General features: G+C 39.3%; 1 protein-coding gene across 2 annotated transcripts; it reads right to left on the reverse strand.

Annotated features, from left to right (window-relative positions):
- Nucleotides 1–2,968: 2,968 nt before the first annotated feature.
- Nucleotides 2,969–25,050, reverse strand: Rnf149 (ring finger protein 149). 2 transcript variants are annotated; one of them, XM_013019854.1, is made up of 7 exons: nucleotides 24,507–25,050; nucleotides 14,691–14,941; nucleotides 13,941–14,009; nucleotides 11,148–11,230; nucleotides 8,076–8,172; nucleotides 5,000–5,198; nucleotides 2,969–4,102 (listed from the first exon to the last, which is right to left on the reverse strand). In XM_013019854.1, exons 1-7 carry the CDS (start codon nucleotides 24,946–24,948, stop codon nucleotides 4,059–4,061), a joined length of 1,185 nt encoding a protein of 394 aa, XP_012875308.1. In that variant the 5' UTR covers nucleotides 24,949–25,050; the 3' UTR covers nucleotides 2,969–4,058. The 2 variants fall into 2 exon arrangements, with proteins under 2 accessions (XP_012875308.1, XP_012875309.1); XM_013019855.1 differs by lacking the exon at nucleotides 2,969–4,102 and having other exon boundaries at nucleotides 5,037–5,194.

Genomic DNA, 25,050 nt, shown 5'->3' on the forward strand with positions numbered 1-25,050 from the left:
GGTCCTTACTGCCTGGTTTCAAACTTCGATCCTCAGTTCTCAGCCTCCTGAGAAGCTAGGATTATAGGTGGTAAGCTCCCAGCATACTTATTTTTTTAAAAAAAGTAAAATTTACAAGAGACCAAAAGTCTCTTCATTAAATAAGTTTAAAAAACAGGCTGCATGTGGCAGGACATCTGTACTCCCACTTAAACAGCTGAGGCAGAGGATCATTTGAATCTAGGAATTAAGAGGCCAACCTGTGCAATGTAGTGAGACCCCCCCCAACACATAAAAATAAACAAAATAATAAAATCTAAAAACTATACTCTGCAACCAACCTTAAGGGGAATTAAATGAGTTGACTTTAACTCAGGTTATACAAAGTACCTTCAATTCTCATAATTTTTCAGTTTCAATTTCCAACTTCAAAGCACCTGTCAAAAAAGAATACAGCAATAAGTAACAGTAGAAAGGGAAGTTATTTCAAAATAAGTCATTTGAAATCCTAAAATACAGCCACTACAAATAATTTTCATTATTAGCACTTCATCAACTTTACAGGGCTGGGAATGTGGCTCAGTGGTACAGTGCTTGCCTCGCATGCATGAAGCCCTGGGTTTGATTCCTCAACACCACAAAAACAGAAAAAGCTGGAAGTGGTGCTGTGGCTCAAGTGGTAGAGGCGCTAGCCTTGAGCAGACTAGCAGAAAAAAAAAATGAAAAGAGAAAAGGAAAAAGAAAAATCCCAAACTAAAGCTGGGAAAGGCGTAGGTGGCATTTTAATTGGTTATTGCATCAGAGGTGCACTACACATGTTATACCAGAAAGCTAGCTCTGCTTTAGGTCAACATCTTGTGCTTAAGAAATCACAAAGCAAGGCTTATACTAAAGCCTGTACAAACTACTCCCAACTAAAGCACAACGTTCTCAAATTCTAGTAACACATACTGATTTAATCTCATCCTTCATAAACAATCTTGATCACTTTTTACTTAGAAAACAGCTAGAATTCCATTATGCCTTTACTGAGGTCAGACCAGTGGTTCGCTTCAGGAGATTTTGTCATCGTGTATCCCAAGAGAGCAAACTGCTGATGGAGACACTGCAATTCGGCCTTTTATTGTCATCATTCCTCAGTAACCAGAGGGAGCAATCTTTTGGGAAAGGCTACATGATTTAAGAGCCCTAAAAAAACAGAATGTGAGAAACTATTACCTTCCTAATGATGTGATGTCTTCACAGGTCTCTGGTGTTTTTGTTTTTTTCTCTGCTCAGACACTTGGAACATTAACTGCAACACTGGGTGGTGAGCAAGCCAGGCAGCAGGGAACAGTGGGTGAGACACTGCCTCTTTTCACATCTTTGCCTATAATTTTCAAAATTAAGAAAAAAACAAAGAAACAAACAAACAAACAAAAAAACACTACTCCAACCCTTGTGTAGTAGCCCATGCCTAAAATCAGAGCAGTTGAAACACTGACCTTGGGAGGATGACACAGGAGGACCTCAAGTCCAGAATGAGCTACATAGGAAGGTGCTGTCTCAAAAACCACCTCCTAGCTGCATGCTGGTGGTTTATACATGTATTCCAAGCTATTCATGAGGCTGAGATCTGAGGATCTTAGTTCAAAGCCAGACCAGACAGGAAAGTCTGTGAGACTCTTACCTCCAATTAACTATAAAAAGCTGGAAGTGGAGCTGTAGTTCAAATGGTAGAGCACTAGCACCCAGGCCCAGAGTTCAAGCCCAGGACTGGCACCAAAAAATAAATAAAGTCTTTGAAATGGAGACAATTATAAGAGCTTAATATAAAACAAACTATGAACTACATTGATAGCTGATACTACAAAAGCACTTCTGGACAAGCATGGAAGCTAATTGTAATTAGTCTTAAGAGGCAAAAGCAGGAGGACTGTGAGGGGGCATAGGGAGACCCTGTCTCAAAAAAACAAATTACTCTGTAATGACTAAAATAAGTTTATTTTAGTCAGTCACAATATGTTAACTAGCAAATGAAAAATGACTAAAACATTTTTCCCTAGTATGGCTTTTAAATGACAACGAGCAAACAATGTAGTTAATACAGAATTAACTATCTTCACTGACTACAACAGATCAATTTCTAATACAATAGTTGTTACAACCGGCTGTCAAACAAGGACTGAAAGCCATATATTTTTATGCCAACTCATGTCTAAGCGTTTAATGATTTCTCTCAGTAAAACTGTTCACATTTTACTGAGTAGCTAGAATCAATAAGTAGCTAGATAAAATAAACTTTAAGCATTATATCCTAACTATGGCTATAACGATCAATTCTTCAGTTTCTAAAATTGTATTTTCCTCAGTAAACATTTATTTTTGACTACAAAATATATACATAGTAATTACTTAGAAACCACAAAAGATTAACTACAGCCGGGCATCAGTGCCTCATGCCTGTAATCCTAGCTACTCAGGAGGCTGAGATATGAGGATCATGATTCAAAAGCCAGCCTGGGCAGTAAAGTCTGTGAAACTCTTATCTCCAATAAACTACCAGAAAACTAGAAGTGGCGCTGTACCTCAAGTGGTAGAGTGCTAGCCTTGAGTTGAAGAGCTTAGGAACAGCACCTAGGCCCAGAGTTCAAGTCCTACAACCGACTCCCCCTGCAAAAAAAAAAGACTAACTACAATCCCAGAAGTTTTTTGTTTGTTTTTGTTTTTAAAAAAGGTGACTCACTGAGTGCTGGTGGCTCAGGCTTATAATCCTAGCTACTCAGGAGGCTGAGATCTGAGGCTTGAGGTTCAAAGCCAGCCCGAGCAAACTAACCTGACAGACTTTGATTAACCATCAAAAAGCTGCGGGTAGAGGTATGGTTCAAGTGGTAGAGTGCTAGCTTTGAACAACAGCAAAAACTAATGGATAACACTTAGGCTCTATGTTCAAGCTCTAGTACCAACAAAAAATAAATAAAATTAATATATAAAGTGTCTTAAAGTCAATAGTCCTTGACTTTAACCTCCAGGAAGTAAGGAAAGGGCAGAGCTTAGGCAACCATCTCCGAAGGCTGTACCTCTGACCTACAAATAAGAACAGCAAATGAGTAGAAAAGGATAAATGATTAGACAAGGTCATGGTATTGAGTTTGCTTAAAAACGATTCAAGAAAACTGTTCCTTTACTCCAACAACATCAGAACTATTCAACTATTACCCTTTTAAGATTAAGAGAACCAGTAAAGCATGTTCTTTGTTAAGAAAAATCACAAATTTATACTTGTTTTCTTAATGAAGATTTTAATGTTCTTAATGTGCAATACAAGAATCTTGGGTTTGCAGGAAAAAGTGGACAAATTTCCCTCCCCATCAAGGTCTCCAATGAAGTAATAAAGGGAAAAATGTAAATCCTAAGTCAGCTAGTGCTTTCCCACAGCTCCAAACAATGGAAAAGTGTCCTCAGGTTTTAAAGTTTCTACGTACAAAACAGATATATGCAAGCAAGTTGAGATTTGCCCCCATCAGTGTTTCGTTTTGAGACAGTGTCTTCTTTTTGCTCAAATTCTGGATCATCCTGCCTCAGCCTCCCAAAACTGGGATTACAGGACTACTCCACTATATTTAGAAAGATTTCTCAACTCAGAAGTTTAAAGTTCTAAAATAGTCTTTCCTCCAGGGAAAGCCCATCTGATCAATTACTATAATCACACAATTCTACTTCAATAGTGTAAAAATAGGTCTATTTTGTTTAAAAAGCTTGAGAAATAGAATTAATCTTGTTACAGTACCACAGTAGCTAGTCTAGAATTTAGAAATAACACCTGTTCTCCACATTAAAATATCTTCCCTAGGTGTTGTCTTTTGTGACAGTCTAAAATAAGTTTATTGTAAACACAGTATTTTAATAGATAAATATATAAAGACTAATCAAAAGGTCTTTTTAACAATAAACTATCTTAGCCCTTTGTTTATCAACCTGAAAGGTAAAATAATGTACATTATTTTCAAGCATACAAACTATACACTAAAGTAAAAAAATAAAATGTCCTTTAGTTCAAGCCAAGGCTGTGTTGGTGATGCCATCAGTGAAGATGGGTGCTAGCAGGCTGGTCCTCCACACTGAAGGTCGCTCCGGCCAGCTTCTACAAAAAAGTACCAAAGCCACCCTAGATCAGCAGGTTGGTCAGCATATTCCAGACTTCAGTTATACAAACACACTCACCATCACCAACGTGACAGAAATTGGGGAAAATGTACAAAATACTTGAGAAAGATTTATTATTTTCAATATCTAAAGATATCCAAGAATCAGTATAAAGAAATTATCTGAGAGGGAGTTCCAGGTTAACCTTGACTACATAGTATAACCTTGTATAAAAAAAATTAGTGTCACTTCAGAAAAATAAGGTAAGAACTAAAAAGATTAATAAATATATAAAAACCCAACCTCCAACAACAGAAAAGCAGTGAGGGATAAATGAACAATTCATAAGAATTGACCAACAAATATAAAGAGGTACCTTATCTAACAAAACATACACTTTACCTATCAGAATAACAGTGAGATGGGCTGGGAAGGTGGCTCAGTGGTAGAGCACTTGCCTTGCATGCTCAAGGCCCTGGGTTCGATTCCTCAGCACCACATAAGAAAAAAGCTGGAAGTGGCGCTGTGGCTCAAGTGGTAGAGTGCTAGCCTTGAGCTGAAGAGCTGAGGGACAGCGCCCAGGCCCAGAGTTCAGGCCCGACAACCGGACCCAAAAAAACAAAACAAAACAAAAAAACCAGTGAGATAAGTGGTAAATATGTCCAACATGATTAGTTCAAGGGGTTACTGAGAATGTCCATTTAAACAAAGAGGGCTACCCAACAGTGAATAGTGATATATTCCCTCATCATTGAGCAGGGAAAAATAACTAGGAAAGGATATATCAAAATGTTGAAATGGTACCTGTAGCTGTGGGACTATGGTTTTCACTTGATTACTGAATGCTTTTCTGCATTTTATAGATTTCATCCAACTACTGATGACTGCTACCTACCTAGTAATGCTGTGTCTTCTCCTACATCTTCTTTCAAACTGGCAGGGCACGGTGGTGTGGATTCACTAGTGGCAGATGACAGTGGGCTGCTCACGCTGCTCCTGTCCTCATCCTGGAAGGTCACACTCAAATTCCCAGCAGAGATGCTGACAGGGGCAGATTCTGGAGAGGGCAGTTCCTGTCCATCCTCGGATTCTCCCTTGAGAACAGGAGAGAAGACATCTTCCTAAGCAACACGATCACTTCATCCTGGTCATCTTGCTTGAAATCCATTGAGATATCATTACCTCTCTACACTCAATCGGGTTAGCAGTGCAGTGTGCCAGTGCTTCCTTTATCCAACACCAGTAGAAAAGAGTTACTTCTCAATAAGCAGATTTCTAAGATCTATGTCATCTTTTGTTCTCCAGAAGCCAATATTCCTTCCTTGATACAAACATCATCACCTTTTAAACTATTTACTGACAGAAAGTACAGCTTTCTCAGTTTCCTGTGGTCTTGCACAGAGTACATGAGGCAGCCTTCTACTTGCTTTTGGAAGCAGCAGGAGCCCTAATTACTGCTTTGTACTGTTCTATAACACAAAACTGGGGCTTATAGAGCAACAAGGCTGCTGAACAACATTAAGGCATTAGATGGTATTTGTTATTAAGTCAGTGCTGTATTCTCCTTATAGAAGCCATAGTTTGACTCTCCCTCTTCATTTTCCTGCTTAAAAAAATAACAAAAAGGAGGATCAGCATCACTACACAAAAGCCTTAACATTCAGGGGACATCCACAAATGCTTTTTAATTAATGTCAAAGACAAAGTTGTATATGGGAAAATGATCAAATGGGCTGTGAGCACATGGCATCTCCTTTCCCTCTTCTTGGCTCCAAGGTACTACTGGCCTCCTTTACTTGTGTTCCACAACCTCCTCCTGCTTTCTCAACGGTAACACCCCCCGACACCAAGCACAACTTGATGAAACAAGCAACAAATCCTGTGACTATTGTGTCATAATGTCCTATCTCCTGCTCAGCCGGACCCAATCTGTTTATCTATTATCTGCCAAGCATAGTTCTCTGCCAGCTTCTCACCCCACAGGTGATCACCATCAACCGGCAATCTAACTCAGCTGCCCCTCTAGCATATGTTTCCTCCCTCTTCCCACTTCCGTCACACAGCATGAGCTCCTCTTGGCTCTTGGCATCTGACCTACCTCTTTTGCCATGCTATGTCTATAGTCATGTCCTGACAACATTAGTCCTGAAAATAAACCCCCAGGTCCTAGAGCAGAAGAGCAGTGTCTCATTGTCTTAGCCATCTTTCTGTCTCCAGAGCCAAGTTTAGATCTAACACCTTAGATGGCTTTCCTTTCATCAGCGCTTGTCAACTGGATGCAAACAGTGATTAAGTGGTGAACTGGTACAGGTACAAAGCAAAGGACTGACTGCTTTTAGAGTTGATGTGCATGGCGGCTGCTGCTGATTCTCCCACAGTTGTATGAGAATTAGTCACTACAAGAGAGCAAGTTATAGCTGTTGAAAATATCCAAAGGGGAGGGAATGTCTAAGAAAAATGGCATATCATCTAAAGATTAAAATACTTAAAAGACAAATCCCTTAGCTTTGAAGTTTCTATAGATTCTGGTCCCTCAAAAAAAAAAATCATGCATTCAGGTGACAACATATTCTAGCTTTCAGAAAATAACTTAAAAAAACAACTTGGTCTTACCTAAAAAGAAGACTTAATTTTTAATAGATAAAATATATATGGAACCAGCATGTGGCTCAAGTGATAGAGCTTCAGTTTAGTAGTATGTGTGAGGTTGAGTTCAAAGGCTAGTATCACCAGATGGAAAACAAAAAGGCAGTAGAGTTGTATTTCCTAAAATAAAACCACATGAAAATGAAGTTTCCAAACTAAGGTCAGTAAAATTTCCTTTTATACTAATGCTTAGAAATAAAAAGCAAAGTTTTTTTCTTATTATTGACAAACAAGAAAACAGCATGTGCTTCAGAGTACCTAAGAAAGGAAGAGAGTTCTGAGATTTAGCCAAGAAAAAGATCTGTGAAGTTGTCTTTTGAAATGACAACTTCATTTGTTGTGTTGTCATTTGAAATGCTAGATTTCAAGGTTCAGCCTCTTGTAAGACACTTTACAGCATTTCAGGAGCCATAAGGAAAGGTCTCAGTATTTTCTGAAGGCAGGCTAAGCTAGAAAGTGAGAAGTATTTTGCAGATCTGCAGCACGGGAAGTAATAGTCTTGTTATGTTCATAGGCCAATGCTTCAGTGGCATCATCATAGAAATTCACATGGCTAGGAAGAATTTCAGATGTATAAAATGATTATCTTAAATTTTTTTTTCTTCAGTTTCTACAGAGAATTCTATTGACTAGCAATTTTACTTAGAAAAATTTGATGTTCAAGCTATTTTTTCCCAAAGGTTAAAAGAAATATTATATCAAGTTTTGAGATATTATCATAATACATGAAGACTAAAATAGTAATTTTTAAAAACCTAGAAAAATCAGGTTTTCCTCTGTGTCCCTCCTTTTTGAGTAGAGAACTTGGGCACTAGAATTAAGTAAACTTGTGTTTGAAAGTTGGCTCCCTATAAACTAGTATGACCTGCAATGAGTCACAACAATTCTCAGCTTAATTTTCTAACCTAGAAACTGTGATTTTACACCGAAGTTACACAGATCTAACGGAAACAGCATTCAAGGCCTTCACACAGGGCTAGCTACTGTGAGCAACACTTTCATTTTCTTCTGCATCTTCTGAGAAATGTTCCTGATCATCAAAGCATTACAAACTAATGGGCTAAAATTAAAGCAGCATTGCTGAATCCTGAAATTATGGACAGGGAGAACTAATATCAAGAATTACATTAGTCTATCATAAATTTAAGTTCCCTAATTCTCTGGACTACTTTAAGAATTCTTTTTTGTTTTTATGGTGCTAGTACTGGGGATTGAACTCAGGGACTCATGCTCTTGCTTGGCTTTTTCACTCAAGCCTGACACTACTACTTGAAACATGGGAAAAACAGGGGCAGAGATTGAATATAAACAAAAATGTAACAAACCCAATATCCCAGGGCTTTGATGACATCAAGTTTACACATTGGACATGTTCGGTGATCCAAAAGCCAAGGGTCAATGCATATTCTATGAAAAATATGCCTAAAAAAATTAAGTATGTGTTAATGTTTTAAAATAAATGTTTGTATATCTTACAAAGGAAATAAGACATTCTACCAACTTAATTCTTCAATATCAGTTAGCCAATGTAAAATCAACACTTCAGTCTAGTAACTTATTATCTATTTCCCAATTAAGTGGAATTCAGGATTTCAGTGAAATTTTCTCTACATAAAAATGGCATGCCTTATTTCTACTACATGCCAGGTATACATTTTTATATTCCTTAATAAATTACTTATAAGCCTTTTGAAAATAAATGTGGCATAATGAGACAACAGTAATTAATACTAAATTAGTAGTATCTTTTTAAGTCCATAAAACAATTCAAATAGAAATACAGTAAGATATTAACAATCATCTTTAGAGACAGACTTAAAAAACATTTATTTTCTCCTTTACACATTTTTATATACCCTTTTTTCTGTAATGAATACCTATCATCAGGATTTGTATTTTGGCGCCAGTCCTGGGGCTTGAACTCAGGGCCTGGATGCTCGCTGCCCCACAGCTATTTTTGCTCAAGGCTGGCAATCTACCACTTGTGCCACAGCTCTATTTTACATCTTCTTGGTGGTAAATTTTTCCAACCCAGGCTGGCTTTGAACCTCAATCCTTAGATCTCAGCCTCTCGAATAGCTAGGATTACAGCATGAGCCGTTGTCATTCAACCTATAATCAGGTTTTTGTTTTTTGTTTTTGGTGCCAGTCCTCAGGACTGAACTCAGGGCTTAAATACTGTCTCTGAGCTTTTGTGCTCAAGGCTAGCACTCTACCACTAGCGCCACATCTCCACTTCTACCTTTTGGTAGTTTATTTTTTTTTTGTCAGTTGTGGGGCTTGAACTCTTCTGGGCTTGGGTGCTGTCCCTCAGCTCTTCAGCGAGTGATCTATCACATAAGCCACAGTGCTACTTCCAGTTTTCTGGTGGCTAATTGGAGATAAGAGTCTCACAGACTTTCCTGCCTGGGCTGGCTTTGAACCATGATCTTCAGATCTCAGCCTCCTGAGTAGCTAGGATTACAGCTACCAGCACCATTAAGAGTCTCATGGATTTTCCTGCCCAAGCTGACTTTGATCCACCCCCTTAAGATCTCAGCTTCCTGAGTTGCAAGGAGTATAGGTGTGAGCCACAGATGCCTAGCTCATCAGAATTTTCTTATAAGGGCATATCTAATTTTCTTTTTATTCCCATCTGTCTTTCCTAACTTTACTTCTCATGTGAGATAAGCTGTTAAAATATGGGGTTTGGAGCCAGGCTGATTGCACTCAAACACTAGCTGTGTGTCAGAATTGCCATGACCACAGGAACCTTAGCTGGTTGTGAATCTATACCACCACCTGCTTTCAGTGACACACATTATCTTCACAATATGCCAGGCACAGAACATCTCTAGTAAGTGTTCATTATTACTAGTATCCTTTCAAAATGTTTTCTGCAAAATAAGCCTACCAGTGCAATTAAAAATACCAATTCTTTTTTTTCTTTTCTTTTTTTGTGCTGGTCCTGGGGCCTGAACTCAAGGCCTATGCACTGTCCCTGAGCTTATTTTGCTGAAGGCTAGCACTTTATCACTTGAGCCACAGCTCCACTTCTTGCTTTCTTTGGGCACTTTAGTGGCATTAAGAGTCTCATGGACTTTCCTGACTAGGTTGGCTTCAAACTGTGATCCTCAGATCTCAGCCTCCTGAATAGCTAGGATTACAGAGTCACCAGTGCCTAGCTAAAAATACCAATTCTTAATCACTTAATAGTCTAGTCCAATCTATCTTTTGACCTTTCCATTCTCAAACCCAAACTTAATGACCAAAAAGAGCAATTTTACAAAAACAAATAAACAACGAAATATACTGGCTCTACTGGGGAATGTGCTACAGGAAAGAATGTGGAGGAGTCACAAGGAAATGTACACTGCAACTCATCTGGCATTTGAAAGCCACATAAAAATCCCAGCTTAGCCATCAGCACATACCTAGTGCTGCTCAAGTGTGCAGCATCCTGAGCATCATTTGTAATTAAAGACTTGCTCTACCCAGCCTAGAGAAACAGTTTTCTTTTTCTACTTTCACAATTTTCTACAGGAAAAGATCAACTTATACTAACCCCAATTCACTAAGTATTCACTGTGCCAACCCTGTATAAATGCCAAAGGTTTTAAAAGCAGCATATTAAACTCAGGAAACTTTTATTTGGTTATTTTGATACAGTTGCTTTATTTCCTTCAGAGTAACCAAGAACTTATTCTACCATAAAGAACATACATATCCTAAAATACTCTGCAAATAAAGCCAGAGCATTATATTAAATTTTTGCTTCCAAAAATGTGTAGTGTAACTGAAAATGACTAGAATTAAAACATCTAATTTCTATACCCAAAATAAACCTTTCTGCTAACATAGCAATTCTTTTTTAAAGTTATTATTAAAGTAGCCTGTTATTAAAAAAGGAAGTTGCAACTTCCTGTTGCCAGAAACTGAACCTGAATTACTATAACTTAAGTACAGGGAATAATATTTGTTTTATACAGCCTTACAAGAAATATAAACCTAGGGTGCAAGTAACAGTAAGCCATTCCTGATGGGCTCTGGCTCTCATTCCAGGCCTTTCCCCTGATTTCTCAATGGTCTGGCTTCTGCTTCTTTGCTTCTATCACAGCATTTTCTGTATTGCTAAGTGTATAATGGGTTTCTAGGATTTCAATGAAGCCTTGCTGTTGGCTAGAAGCCAAGTTTATGACAAAGATTTATAATGGGACTTAATGGGTACCTAAGATCTAATCAAAGCAATTTTAAAAAGTTTCATTGAAAACCATATAAAAACCAAAGTCTCTTTTCTGAAAGATGATATGATCAAAGATAGCAAGAACTTTATATGAGAAAAGATACGGAATTTGTACTCAGAATTCTGATACCTGTCAAGCTATTTTTGTATATCTCAGTGGGCAAAAAGAACATACTTGCATGGCAGGATTCTGATAACATCCTTTACTTTAAAATTTTCAATGCACACTGCACAATTCTCTGCATCAATATCAATTCCCTGTAAGAGGAGGAAAGAGATTAATATACAGAATATTCTTGATAAATGTACTATACTGTGACTAGAACAATGATGAATTCTATACCTTACTGGCTGAACAACCTAAAACGCCAACAGAGGTAATTACACTTCGTATTTTTTCTTATTGCTACCAAGGAATTATCTAAGAAATCTAAATGAAAGGAAAAAAATCCAACACCTGCCTAATCAGGCATTAACAATACTTAAGTATTAAATATTAAGCGTTACGGGTTATTTTTTATTTTTGTCGGTTGTGGCGCCTGAACTCTGGCCTGGGCACTGTCCCTCAGCTCTTCAACTCAAGGCAAGCACTCTACCACTGAGCCACCTTCCCAGCCCCAGGGTTCTTTTGTAAAAACAAATATAAGGCTGGGAATGTTGCTTAATGTGCTTGCCTATCATGCGTGAAGCCCTTGGTTTGATTCCTCAGTTCCACATAAACAGAAAAAGCAGGAAGTGGCGCTGTGGTTCAAGTGGTAGAGTGCTAGCCTTGAGCCAAACAAGCTCACTGACAGTGCCCAGACCCTTAGGACTGGCAAAACAACAACAACAACAAATAATTTAGGGCTGATAGAACTGAAGTGGTAGATTACTTGCCTAGCAAATATAAGGACTTGAGTTCAAACCGTAGTACTACTCTCCCCCTTAAAGAAGTTGAAGGAATGGTTCAAGTGGTAGAGTACCTTCCTAGCAACTGAGAGGTTCTGACTTCAATCCTTACTGACAAAATTTCTACTTTTTTGGTGCCAGTTTTGGAGCTTGAACTTAGTGCCTAGATGCTGTCTCTGAGCTTTGCTTAAGGCTAGTGCTCAACCACTTATGCAACAGCTCTACTTCTGGCTTTTTAACGGATAATTGGAGATAAGAAACGTCTCACAGATTTCCCTGCCCACACTGGCTTTAAACCATGATCCTCAGATCTCAGCTTCCTGAGTGCTAGAATTATTGGTGTGAGCCATCTGCTCCCGGCAAAATTTCTACTTTGAAGCATCTATAGGTCACAGGTCTTTTCAGTGGGCGCAGCCCTCCTCATTTCTCTTGGCAACCTCTGGATCTAACCACTTGGGTCCTGTTCTATCAGCAAAAGCAGCCAGAGTCACAGTGGTCCTCTGGCCCAAGTCAGGCTGGATTCTGAGACCCCTAAAGGTTCAGAAACTCAATCAATGTGTGCCTGTATGCCTGAAACATTTGCAAGTCATGTAATGACACACGGACATTATTTAAATATAAGTATTTAAATGTAATTATTTAAAAACATACTTAGCCATATGAACCACTTATTAATAAGGAAGCAGTAAAAGCTTAGTTTCATATCTGGATATCATTATCAAAGACTGCATTAAATTACCTTTATAGCAGTATTTTAAATTACATGATACAACAAAAATACTGTCACTCATTTATCATGCCATGCAAGAATGATGAAAGCATTATCAAAGTCCCTAATTACCTGTAAGATTTCACATTACTATGAGTGAAGTCAAAGACAAGACAAATTAAAAAACAAAACACCAGTTTCCAGAGCTAAGGTAGACTAGGGAAAATGCTTTTTTTTGTACAAGCTTAAAATGTAAACTAGAATATCCTTGTACATACTTTTTTGGACCACTTATGGACTAAACTACTATTTCAACAACTTAAAAAATATAGTCCCTGGTAGCATATTTTCAAAAGTGTTCTATCTGGAAAGAAGACAGCCTCAATTTACTTCTATTCTTGAAGACTTGAATTGGTAAATTACACATCTGCATTTGTGTCTTCTCATGAGTAGGGACTGAAATTGCTGAGGACAACAGCATGTTGCAAAAGGAATATAAAACCAGGTGCATATCAAGCGACTAGCTACGCAGGTGTATACAGAACTTGCCACAGGCATTAATAAGACACTCATTCCCAGATGATGATTTGTAAACCAGATGCCCATTTTAAAAGTAAAAGTGACCTTTTACTTTTATTTTTTCTGTTTAATAAATGCATCATAAGAAATTGGTATCTTGCACAAAGTATTAAAATTCCATTGTACCACAACGTGGCAGTTATTAGGAATGATAGCCACCAACATAATTCCAGGAGTAGGACTATTAAGCCATGAGCCATTAATATAAGATTCCAATTTTTTCAAATTTAAAGGTCTGTAATTCAGTGTGTCACTATTACTTAAATGCAAGTTTCTTTTTCTTGAGAAGGAATAGAGACTGGAGTCTCTAAGTCAAAAGCTGGGCTAAGTGAGGCTAAATGAGATAAAATGAAAAGAACGAAGTGAAGCCTCTGCAAGGCAGTACAAAAGACACACAGCACAAAAGACAGTACAAGAACGACTACTACACATTTCCATCATTCATTTTACTTTCTTTTTTGAGGGTGGGAGTGACAGCAATTAGATCCAAGACCTTGTTTATGCCAAGCACATGCTCTACCACTGAGCTCCAGCTCCAACCCCTCCCCATATGTGACCTGTGGCTGTCATAGTGGACAGCTGTAGGTGTTACTCTTCTTGAAGGCTCTTTAATCATGGCATTTTTGCCAATCCTTTAAAATAAGCACATTCATGGAAGTTAATACTAACTTAAATTCAAAGCTCCACATACTTGTTACTGTACTAGAAGGACAATATTTTTCAAAATAAATACACTGTCTAGTCTAAGTTGTAAGCAAAACAAAACACAACAAAGCATCATGAAAATATTACCTTTTCTCCATGTTTTACTGTATGAAGTGGAAGCTGGCCAATAACTTTTTTAGTTTCCTTCCTATGGCCCTTGGGAAGGAAGGTATTATTGAAAATTTTAAATAATTATTTTTTAAAAGTCAGACATAATGTAAACAAACATATGGACTAAAATTTTTTTAAAAAGCAAATGACCACTCTAAAAATAACTTAAGCAAACACACACCCTCGAATAAGCATTTTAAATTCTTTTTTTCAGGCAGGATCTGACTGCAGCTTAGGTTGGCCTCAAATTCATAATCCTTTTGCCTAAGCCTCACCAGTTAGGATTACAGGTATATGCTATCATATCCAGCTTATTTTAAAAGTTAATATATACAACATTCATATCACTTAAGGTCCTTTGTATTGAAAGTATTTTAAGTCAGGTACTAATGGCTTATGTCTGTAGTTCTAGCTACCCAGGAGGCTAAGATCTGGACGACCATGGTTTAGCCTGGATAGAAAAGTTCATAGCCTCTATCCTCAAAACAACCAGCAAAGAGAAAGACTGGAGGTGTGTAGCCCAAGTGGTCGAATGCCAACCTTGAATAGAAAAAGCCAAGCTTGAGCGCAAGGCCCTGAGTTCAAGACCCCATACTGGCACATACACACAAAAAGTCATAATATACTTCAATATCCTAATTAAAAATGAAATTAATGTGGTCCAATATAAATTGAATACATGAACTACCTTTTTTAAATGCAAAACTAATGGTTATCCATAATTACCTGACTTCCAAACTGTGACCCCGTATATAGGAAACGTTGTATATAGTAAAATATTAACCAGGCTAATGAGATAATCATCATCGTGATGAAGGCAATGGCCACAAACACCACAGACTGACCGCTGATAAACTCCTGCATGTGCCGGGTGCCAATCCCTATGGTCATTTTTACTGCAATTCCTTTTTGCACCAAATCCAAAATTTCTCGTCCTTTTGGGTAGCTAATCATAATGACCACTATGTTTCCTGTTCCTGCAGAAAAAAATAAAAGAAACCAACATAATAAAGAACACAAAATAAAGAGAAAGTTATGTTCACTATTACATACATTTAAAATAAGCCAATTAAATGGCTTATTTTCAAGGAAAATAGCAATTACCAAAACAGGTTTTAAAAGAGAAAACAGACTGATTACAGTAGGAAAAATAGAATAAATTACTAAGTATGCTCTTCCAAATAGTAAGAACATGATGCAACTTGAAAAGTGAATTCTACCTTTGAATTCACACCTTTAAGGAGTAACACTAACGACATTTCAGTTGTTCCATGGGGCTGGGATGTAGCTCAGTGGAATAAGCACTGGCCTAGCATCCTTGGGTTACATCCCCAGCACTACAAGAAAATAAAAACAAAACAGAAAGTACACACCAGGTGCTGGTGACTCATGCCTGTAATCCTAGCTACACAAGAGGCTGAAATTTGAGGATCACGGTTTAAAGCTAGCCTGGGGAAAGTGGTTATTTCCAATTAACCACCAAAAAGCTCGAAGTAGAGTAGTGATAGAATGCTAGCATTGAGCAAAGAAGCTCAAGGACAGCACCCAGGCCCTGAGTTCAAGCCCCAGAACCTGTACAAAAAAACCAACAAACAGACAAACAAATAAAAAGCACAACTATTTTCCAGCTTGTTAAAAGAAAAAAATAAGGATGTCTTAAAATTATTTCTAAGATAACACTCCCACACCCACACACAACATAAACAGTAATAAAGAATCAAAAGGTTCTTCACTTATGAATATTAACAATGGATGTATGAAACATGCCTACTAAAATAGGAAAGCAATATAAGGAGCAAAATAATCAAGTTTTAAATGACCCTAGCTATATATTAATACAATAATCATAAAATAACAATAGGATAAAACAACTAAAAACACTGTTTAAGCAGAAATAATCAGTAAAGTTTTTCAAAAAAGTGAAACCTGGACTAGTCCTTATAGGTAAGGTACTTTAAACATCATTATAGTGGTGTGTAACCCTGTCCTGGGATGGGACCAAATGAAAAGTCCTGTAGTAAGCCCAAATATGTAAATTAATATATAATACAGCAGAATCCCAAATCAACGACAAAGTTAATGACTAATAAATAAAACCATGGGGGGGTGGCATCATCTAAAACAAAACTGCATGCCTTTCTCACAGCTTAAGCCAAATTAAGTTCCAATGACTTGTATACACACACACACACACACACACACACACACACACACACACACACATAACACTACACTAGTCACTGTGCTTCCTCTATACTAGAATAACAGGTGTGTGCCACTAAGCTCAGCTATTGATTGGGATAGTCTCATAAGCTTTTATGCTCCAAGTGGACAAGAACCATGGACTCCCCAATCTCTGCCTCCTAAGCAGGTAGTATTATAGGCTTGAATCATTGTACCCAGCCCATATAAGCTGCTTTTTAAAAAGCAGCTTATGGGCAAATTACATACAAGTTGGCACTCTTACATACTGCTACAGGAGTAAATGATTCCTCTTGCATAAGGGTCGGGGATGGGGGAGATAAAGGCTATCCAAAATTTTAAATGCGTGTCTCTTCAACCTAACAATTCTGTATCTAAGATACAGATACACTTACACATGAGCAAAATGCAACGTCTCTAAAGAGACACTATTGTTGGTTTCTGCCTGCTTGCTTCCCTCCCTTTCTTTCTTTTTTTGGTGAACTCAAGGCTCTCCTCTTTTTTTTTTTTTTTTCTTTTCTGGTACTGAGGATCAAACCCAGAACGTTGTACTTGCTAGGCAAGTGCTTTCCCACTAAGCTATAACCCAGCCAAGGACTCCACTCTTGTTAGGTAGGTACTTTACTTCTAAGTAGTGTCTCCAGCCTCTGCCCCCACCCATCCTCTCAACCTATCAACCAAGCTATCTATCTATTTTTTGGAATGCAGTGAAGGAGTCTTATTGTCAAAACAAGATATCCTACTAGAAGACATAAAGAAACTGTCCTGATAATTTTAGATTCCAGAACCTGTCCATGAAATCAGTTCTTATGTAAATATGACAAGAGGACATATTTGCAACAGTTAAGACTGACTAGACATATGTCCACAATAGAAGTACAAAGGCAGTCTGCTAGTTCCTTTCCTCAGTACAGCACGTATTGTATAAATGTGGGAGGCTTCTTTTGTGAAAAAATATTTCATGTAGAAAAATTTCAATGTTTTACTTTCTCCCCCAAAGATTTCAGGCCATAATTTGAACAAGGAAAACAAGTTAAAGGTATGTTCATTTCACATCACTCTCAAAACTATAATTGTATCAACCATCTTTAAACTTTATAAAAGTTTTAAAAAGTTTTTAAAAGGCTAGAAGTGTGGCTCAGGAGAAATGCTTAATGGTAGAGCACCTGCCAACTACATTGGATTTTTGACACTTAAAAAAAAAGTCTATGGGCTGGGAAGGTGGCTCAGTGGTAGAGCGCTTGCCTTGCATGCATGAGGCCCTGGGTTCAATTCCTCAGCACCACATAAGCAGAAAAAAAAAGCCAGAAGTGGCGCTGTGGCTCAAGTGGTAGAGTGCTAGCCTTGAGCTGAAGAGCTGAGGGACAGTGCCCAGGCCCAGAGTTCAGGCCCCACGACCAGACCCACTCCCTCACCCACCCGCAAAAAAAAGTCTAATACTTAGCAATTTATCAGTACTAAGTAGGTAGACTGAATTTTCAACAAAATTGAAGTTACATAATCTAAGTATAATAAAGCAGAATAAATAATGCTCAAAGTCCTGATGATCTGTTTTGTCTGGCAGGGAAGATACTGGCCTCTCCTTGTACCTTATGATAAGGAGACATCACTGGCCTCCAGGAGCTGATCCTCGTATCTGACAGAGTTGTCTCAGGCATAGGGTCCCCAATGACATCATCACAGCTGAATGCCTGAGATGCTACAACACATGGGCTCTCTTGTATGTATAGGACACCTTGCCTCTAGGCCTACAAGGCCCAAGGGCAGGTATTTATCTTGAAGCACTGAAGGACTGAAATCCATATGCTTTTCCTACATAGATTTTGGAGCTGAGTGCCTGCCATCCCAGTGAAATGCTGTGACAACTATACTGAGAAACAGATATTACCAAGGAACTGCTGCTGTAAATTAGCAAAGCATCCCTGACAGAGTTCATCCCTCATACTTTTCTTCCATCTGCTAATATTTTTTCCTTCTGTTTTTGCCATCACAATCTAAATGCCCATGAAAGAGGGATAGCTATATATATTATAGTTCGTGTATGCAGGATGTAGCCATAAGTACTGATAGTACTCAAAATAGTTCAAAAAACAAGAAGAAAACCAACAGGTAAAGTTGTGTGGACACCACACTATTATTATAAATCTCCAAGGAGCTACTCTTGATCAACACAGATGATCTCTGGGAGTCTACAGAAGAGTCTGGGACCATGACCATCTCCAGGGAGATGAGCCGGTGGCTGCAGGATGAGGTGGAATGTTCCTTCACATAGGAGGAATTCCATACCATCTGCACATATTACCCAATCAAACAAGAACTTTAAAATGCACATTGTTCTGTGAAATTACATTGACACCAGAGTATTATACTATTATATTGTGGAAAGAAATTTAATCTGTAGCACATCCACTGTGGGTCTCTGCCATTGGGATTTAGTTACTGAAATGCCAGAAGGCCATTCTTCTAAGGTGACTACTACTGACTACAGCTTATAGTTTCCTCAACATTTGTGCAAACTACCTTGCTATCCAGCACTGAGGAAAGACAACAGAAGATAAGTATTTTCCATCTATAGGAAAATATTCAGCACATGTACAGCAACAATTGATAGTTATAAATCACCTACAACTGTGACACCCTGTAAGTTAAAGAAGTGTTTTCATGTGGTCCAGAAATTTGAATTCAGGGCCTTGTTCCTGTTAGGCAAGCATTCTACAATTCTGAGTCATGGATCCAGCTAAAAGTCTTAGCATGGTAGCACATGCCTGTAATCCTAGCTACTTGGGAAGTTTAGGCAAGTAGAGTCTGTGTCCAAGGACAGCCTGGGCAACAAATATATCAAAACTTTGTCCCAAAAAAGTTCCAAAAAGGGCTGGGAAGGTGGCTCAGTGGTAGAGTGCTTGCCTCGCATGCATGAGGCCCTGGGTTCGATTCCTCAGCACCATATAAGCAGAAAAAGCTAGAAGTGGCTATGTGGCTCAAGTGGTAGAACACTAGCCTTGAGCTGAAGAGCTCAGGGACAGCACCCAGGCTCCACGAACGTGGGGCGGGGGGGAGTCAAAAATTGAAAGGGGGTGGTGTGAACTAGAGGCAAGGACTTGAGTAAAATCACACTGGCTCCAAAGGCCCTTCCCTTCCCTCTTGATGCATTAATTACTGCCTTTTTGGCCAATCCTACACAGCTAACCTAGCTCAAGTTATTTCGTACAACTCAAATTTAATTGGCACATGAGAGCAAATATCAGCTTATTTCTAAGCTAATGTGATGAATTAAAAAATATTTCTTCACAAAAGGTACAAAAACTCAAAAGATTTGAAGGAAAAGAGATAAAATCCTTAGAATACTTTTTCTTCCCCAGGCCTAAGTGTTTCTCCCAACCTTGCTGGACTATAAAAGGTCATCTTGCACAATCCCTCTCCCACAAAGGAACTCATACACCTCCCTACTCGGCAGAAGGACTCGAGGGCAGTTTCTGTTTTATTTTTGTCTTACGTCTACACAATGTCACTGCCCACAGTATATGACTGTAATCCTACTTGTTGAGTAACAGATACCAAATACAGTATTTTTAGCAAGCAAAATTACTGGTAACATAATTTCAAATTTTCCTGTGCCAAATATAAAATGGTGTTCACTTCCTTTTCCACTTTCTGTGCTCCCCTTATCTCCTTCTGAAAACAAACAAATGAAACACAAATTCAGATTTGACTAACAGTTTCAAAATTCAGCAGTGACACAATGGAGCCTAGCATACTACTTCTCCCGGTGAAGAAAAGATTTAAAGAAGATTTCAACATTGTCTTGAAGAAGATGAGAACTACTCAAATATTTAAAGTAGAGGACTTGATTTCTGATCTAGCAAACTAACTCAGGTAATCAAGAAATTATATTAGAAAGTTAGAGGAACAGAATCCCCTGAACTTTCAGGTTTTTTTTTTTCTAGTAACTTAGCTGCCAAACTCTGGCCACTCCTACTTACTCCCAGCCTGGAGATTTTCCAGTCAAATCTTGAATATTTAGGGCAACTTCAACTTCAGGCTTTGCAACTTTCCTGGAGTCAGAATTATCATGGATACTCCTTTTTACACACATCAAAATCTCTTTCTAGGTCTCTCTCCTCACTATCTAGTGCTATCTGTTCTTTTTCTTTTTTTTTTTTTTTGAATTAGGTTTTACAGCCCCAACAAGAAGTGATGGCTCACAGTAGAGTTGCTGCATGAATGAATTAATCTGAAAAGCTGGCTTATTTTCCAGCGCTATCATTGAGATGACCTACTAAGGATAATTATAGCTGGAGAAACAGTACAGAATGTAAATGTCTTGCAGATTTCAAGCCATTATACAGAATTTCAGGATTTCAGTGAGTTAGAAGGAAACCACATATTCTTTTCTTTTTATAAGGTGAGACCTTGTCTCAAAAGTAAAACAAAACAACAATTTCAGAAGTGTTGACTACTCAACGATCTTACTGGAAACACTTCTGCAACTTTCACAGATGCATTACTTCATTTCAGACCTTTAGCCTTTTGAATTACTATTCCTGTGACTGAGAAATCCTACTTACTCTTACAAATGAATGCTACACATTTTTTTTTAATCAACTATAACTTGTCCTGCAAAACTGAATCTTTCAAGAAGCTTCCATAAAAAAATCCCACCCTCTGTGAGGCATATATCTTTAATTCACTTCTAAGTGTTTTTGATCATTTGTTCACTTATAAAAGACTAAATTCCATGATCTGCCAAATCACAATGAATCTCTCTTAAACTGTGACCTTTGAAAAATCTTAAACACCTTGGAAACCACCTATGCCCTATCAGGACTCTAACCCTTCCTACAAATATAAGCCTTGCTAGTTACCTGGCACTCAGTAAACAACTGCTCAAGTGTCCTTCTTGAAAGAGCTCACCAAGGTTCAGCTAATGAAGTATCCTCTTTATCAATCCACAATCAAACATAGCTAGGACTACAGATATGCCACTGTATGAGATAGGATCAGGATCTCACCAACTTTTGGCTTCAAACTCGATCTTCAAACATGATCCTTCTATCTCTGCCTCCTGCAAAGCTGGGATTACAGATATGTACCACTACACTAGGCTAAGTCATGACTTTTTAAAAAGCTACAATAAAATATTGGCTTAAATTCAGAATTGATCTAGTAACAGTAAGTTAAGCAGTGGATTTCCAATAAAAGCTAGAGAATTCTAAGACTTAATATTTCACTTAACAAATATATCGGCTTTAATTACTTTGTAGAAATCCAGGGTTACATAGGAACACTGAGACCACTCAATCAGTAGGTTTTCCTGGCTCTAGCAACATTCTGACTAAATATAGGAAACATAAGCCTTAACAGCCAGCCTGAGGTTCTATAATATTCATCTCAAATTCAAATAGACCATGTCAAAGGTGGTTCCTCTCACCTTAATTCTAGTCTCAAACACACAGCTGTACCTTGTATCTGTTATTTTTTTGGTGGTGGTGGTTGTGGGGCTTGAACTTGTGGCCTAGGAGCTGTCCCTGAGCTCTTCTGCTTAAGGCTTGTGCTCTATCACTTTCAGCCATAGCCCCACTTCCAGTTTTTTTGTAGGAAATTAAAGTCTCCGGGTAGCTTTGAACCAAGATCCTCAGATTTCAGCCTCCTGAGTACCTAGGATTACAGGCATGAGCCACCAGCACCTGGCCTTGTATCTTGTATCTGACTGGAACAAGTTCTACAAGAACCTTTCCATTTTTGCTGCCACCACCATGGTACTGGCCCTTCTATATACTGGGACTACAGTTTAATTGGAACTCTGTTTCTATCAATCACACTTCTACAAAATTAATCTAAGGTCAGTGGGTCAAAGTGTTGTATAATTTTGTCCATCTCACTTCCAGAGCATTTTGCAACATGTAACGACATTTTTGTACTCAAAATTATTGACTTTGTTGTTTAGAAGTAACACACAGTGTCAGCTATTCCTTCTCTCCACCTTATTACATAGAAAGGGAATTCTTTCAGCTGCCAATTTTGAGTAATAAATACCATATTATATCATCATCGCTGATATTTAACCAAGTTGGTCTTCAGGTTTAAGCTGGGTGAATGAATATCACTACTTGTTCTGTAAACGGGTTTGTTGCTTTTTATCTTGTTGTCTAGATTGACATACTTTTACTATTTCCTCGGCGTAAGTGACAGTGAACCAACTCATAAGCTTTTTTTTCTTTCCTTTGCAGTGATGTAATTTGTGCATCATCAATAGACTTGTATGTATATGCTAGAAAGGAAATAAAATAGAGAAACTAAAAAAAAAATTGTGAGAGGGCCAATGGAACTTGGTGGGCGATAGGAGGCAAGAGGCAAGAATGCAGTCAAATACCCTATAATTCACAAAACAGTCACCACAGTGTCTACACAATAGATACTTTCACACCAAACCAAACCAACTATTCTTTTTAAGGTTTCTTTTTTGTGGGGAAAAAGAGCATCTCAAACTGACTTTTTCTCATGTTCTGAGGACTAGACAGGAGGCTGACGAGTCCAGAAGACTGGAAAAAAAGGATTTCCACATGAATATCAAAGAAATTATTGTGGAGAGGCATTTGAATAAGTTACATGCTAATATCAGCAAGAAATGTTGCTGAATGAACCATGGTTAGAACAAATTATGTTCACTTGAAAGGATGTTAATGTCATGATCAAAAACTGAAATAGGTAGATTAAGAAAACTGCAGGCTGAGGAATCTACTATTTAAAAGAAAGAGACTGTGTTAAGTGTGTACACCTAGGATCTGGCATCATGGCTCACTGACCTCTTCACTGATACAACTATTCAACTTGTGAACTCTGTGGTTAGAATGTACCTGAAATTCCAAGACCTTTATATCCTGGGTTCTGTGGAAACATGGCTTAAGCACAATGACAATGGGGTCAATTTGTAATCACTGGAGTAATAAACTAGCATGCCCAGCCCAATACCACTACAGAGACATTTGCACTCATCCCCATTTACTCATCTTCCACTGTCAATCTTCAACAATTTTATATATTTTATTTTTTAACCTTCAACAATTACTCAGGACTGGCTTTCTTGATTTCTCATAGACCTATTTCTTCACTTTTTTTTTTTCTCCCTCATTTTGGGGTCCTAGCAGATCACTCCCATCCAACTTCAAGTACTCCTTACCATCTCCTACCCATCCCTTTTCCTTGCTCCTGCAGTTTAGGCCCATTGTTAGCCTACAGGGAAGCCCCCCCCCCTTCCCCACACTATTAAATTAGCCAAACTCAATATAACTTTTCTGCAAAACCTCATTCTACAGTTAAGTTCCGAACTCAGTCAAGTGACCTAAACACACTAAAAAACAGAAGTACAGTACAGGAAAAGGGTTGTACTGTTTAGTAACAGCAGAAACTTAGAAAATAATTTTAATCACCTGAAGTTTAGTGCGTAGTGCTAATGTGATCTTAAAACTGAGTTCCAACTCAGTTCCAAGATTGGTCATTTCCCAAAATAATACTTCAACCCTCATTTACTGCATTAAGATGTAACCTGCTATTTCTCCCTGGGACTAGTTCATGTAGGATGGGCTCTAGGCAAAGAAATAGGCCCTTTTCTTCCATCAACACACACACAGTTAAGTTTCAAATTTCGTGTAACCCCAAAGTGGAGTCAGTGTTACAAATCTATATTTTAGCAAGAGAGAAAATTTCCAGAATTAAAGGCCAGGTTTCCTGAGTCAAAAGCTTGGAAAACTCAGGATAACTTCATAGCGGGGGAGGTGACGAGAGGGGAAGGGGGGAAGGCTGGGGAGCAACCAGGTGGCTCAGGCCTGCAATCCTAATTACTCAAGAAGCTCAGATTTGAGGACTTCGGTTCAAAGCCAGCCTGGGCTGGAAACTCCGAGAGATTCTTACCTCCGATTAATCACCAAAAAGCTGGAAGTGGAGCTGTAGCTCAAGTGTTAGCCTTGAGCGAAAAAACTAAAGGGATTAGTTCCTGGGTCCTGAGTTCAAGAAGTCCCAGTGCACACACCACCCACCCATCCACTTACCCCCCCCCCACCTCTGCGAGGAGCTTCACTTCTTAACCTCCAACCCTTGTTTGGGAAGCCGCATACAAAGAGACCCATGGGCGGAGCCACAATCTGCCTGCTGGGCACCTTCATTCTCTTCAGTTCAAAGATCTCATCTCGAGTGCGGACGCAGGGCTCAACCCCTAAGGCTGGCCTCAGACCTCAAAAAACAAACAAACAACAAACAAAAGACCCACAACAAGCGCCCAGGGGCCATTTCTGGGCCTGGGAGGCAGGCCCGGGGCGCGCGGCCTCCCGCGCCGGGGCGGCTCACCGGCGTGGGACATGGGCGCCGTGACGTTCCCGTAGGTCTCCTCGTTGTACACCACTACCGCCGAGGCGTTCCTCCGCGCCGCCACCAGCACCTTGTCCTTGAAGGTGCAGCCCCCGCGCGCCACCAGGGCGACCCACGGGGCGGCTCCCCGGCCGCCCGGCACGAAGAAGCGCGCGTCGGGCGCGCAGCCCTCGGGGTCTCCGGCCGGAGCGCCCACCAGGCCCTGCGCGGCCTCCTTGGGCGAATTATCGCCGAAGCGGCCGCTCTCCGACACGCTCCACACGGTCTGGTTCGTCTGCGGGTCCACGTACTCGAGGCCCACCACGGCGGAGTACCACTCGAGCGCCTGGCTCCCAGCCCCGGGTGAGCACAAGGCCAGGGCCAGCAGCGCCAGCGCGCCTCGGGCTCGAATGTCGGCCTCGGGCCGCCGCTGCCAGGCCATGGCCGCACCGATCGGCTGAAGAGAAGCCGAGGCGTCGGAGACAGGCAGCGCGCGCGTCTGCTAGGCCGCTCGGCTCCGCTGAGGACTACGCGCCGGTCCCCC

The sequence above is a fragment of the Dipodomys ordii genome, unplaced genomic scaffold (assembly GCF_000151885.1).
Source record: "Dipodomys ordii isolate 6190 unplaced genomic scaffold, Dord_2.0 Scaffold47, whole genome shotgun sequence".
Lineage (NCBI taxonomy): Eukaryota > Metazoa > Chordata > Mammalia > Rodentia > Heteromyidae > Dipodomys > Dipodomys ordii.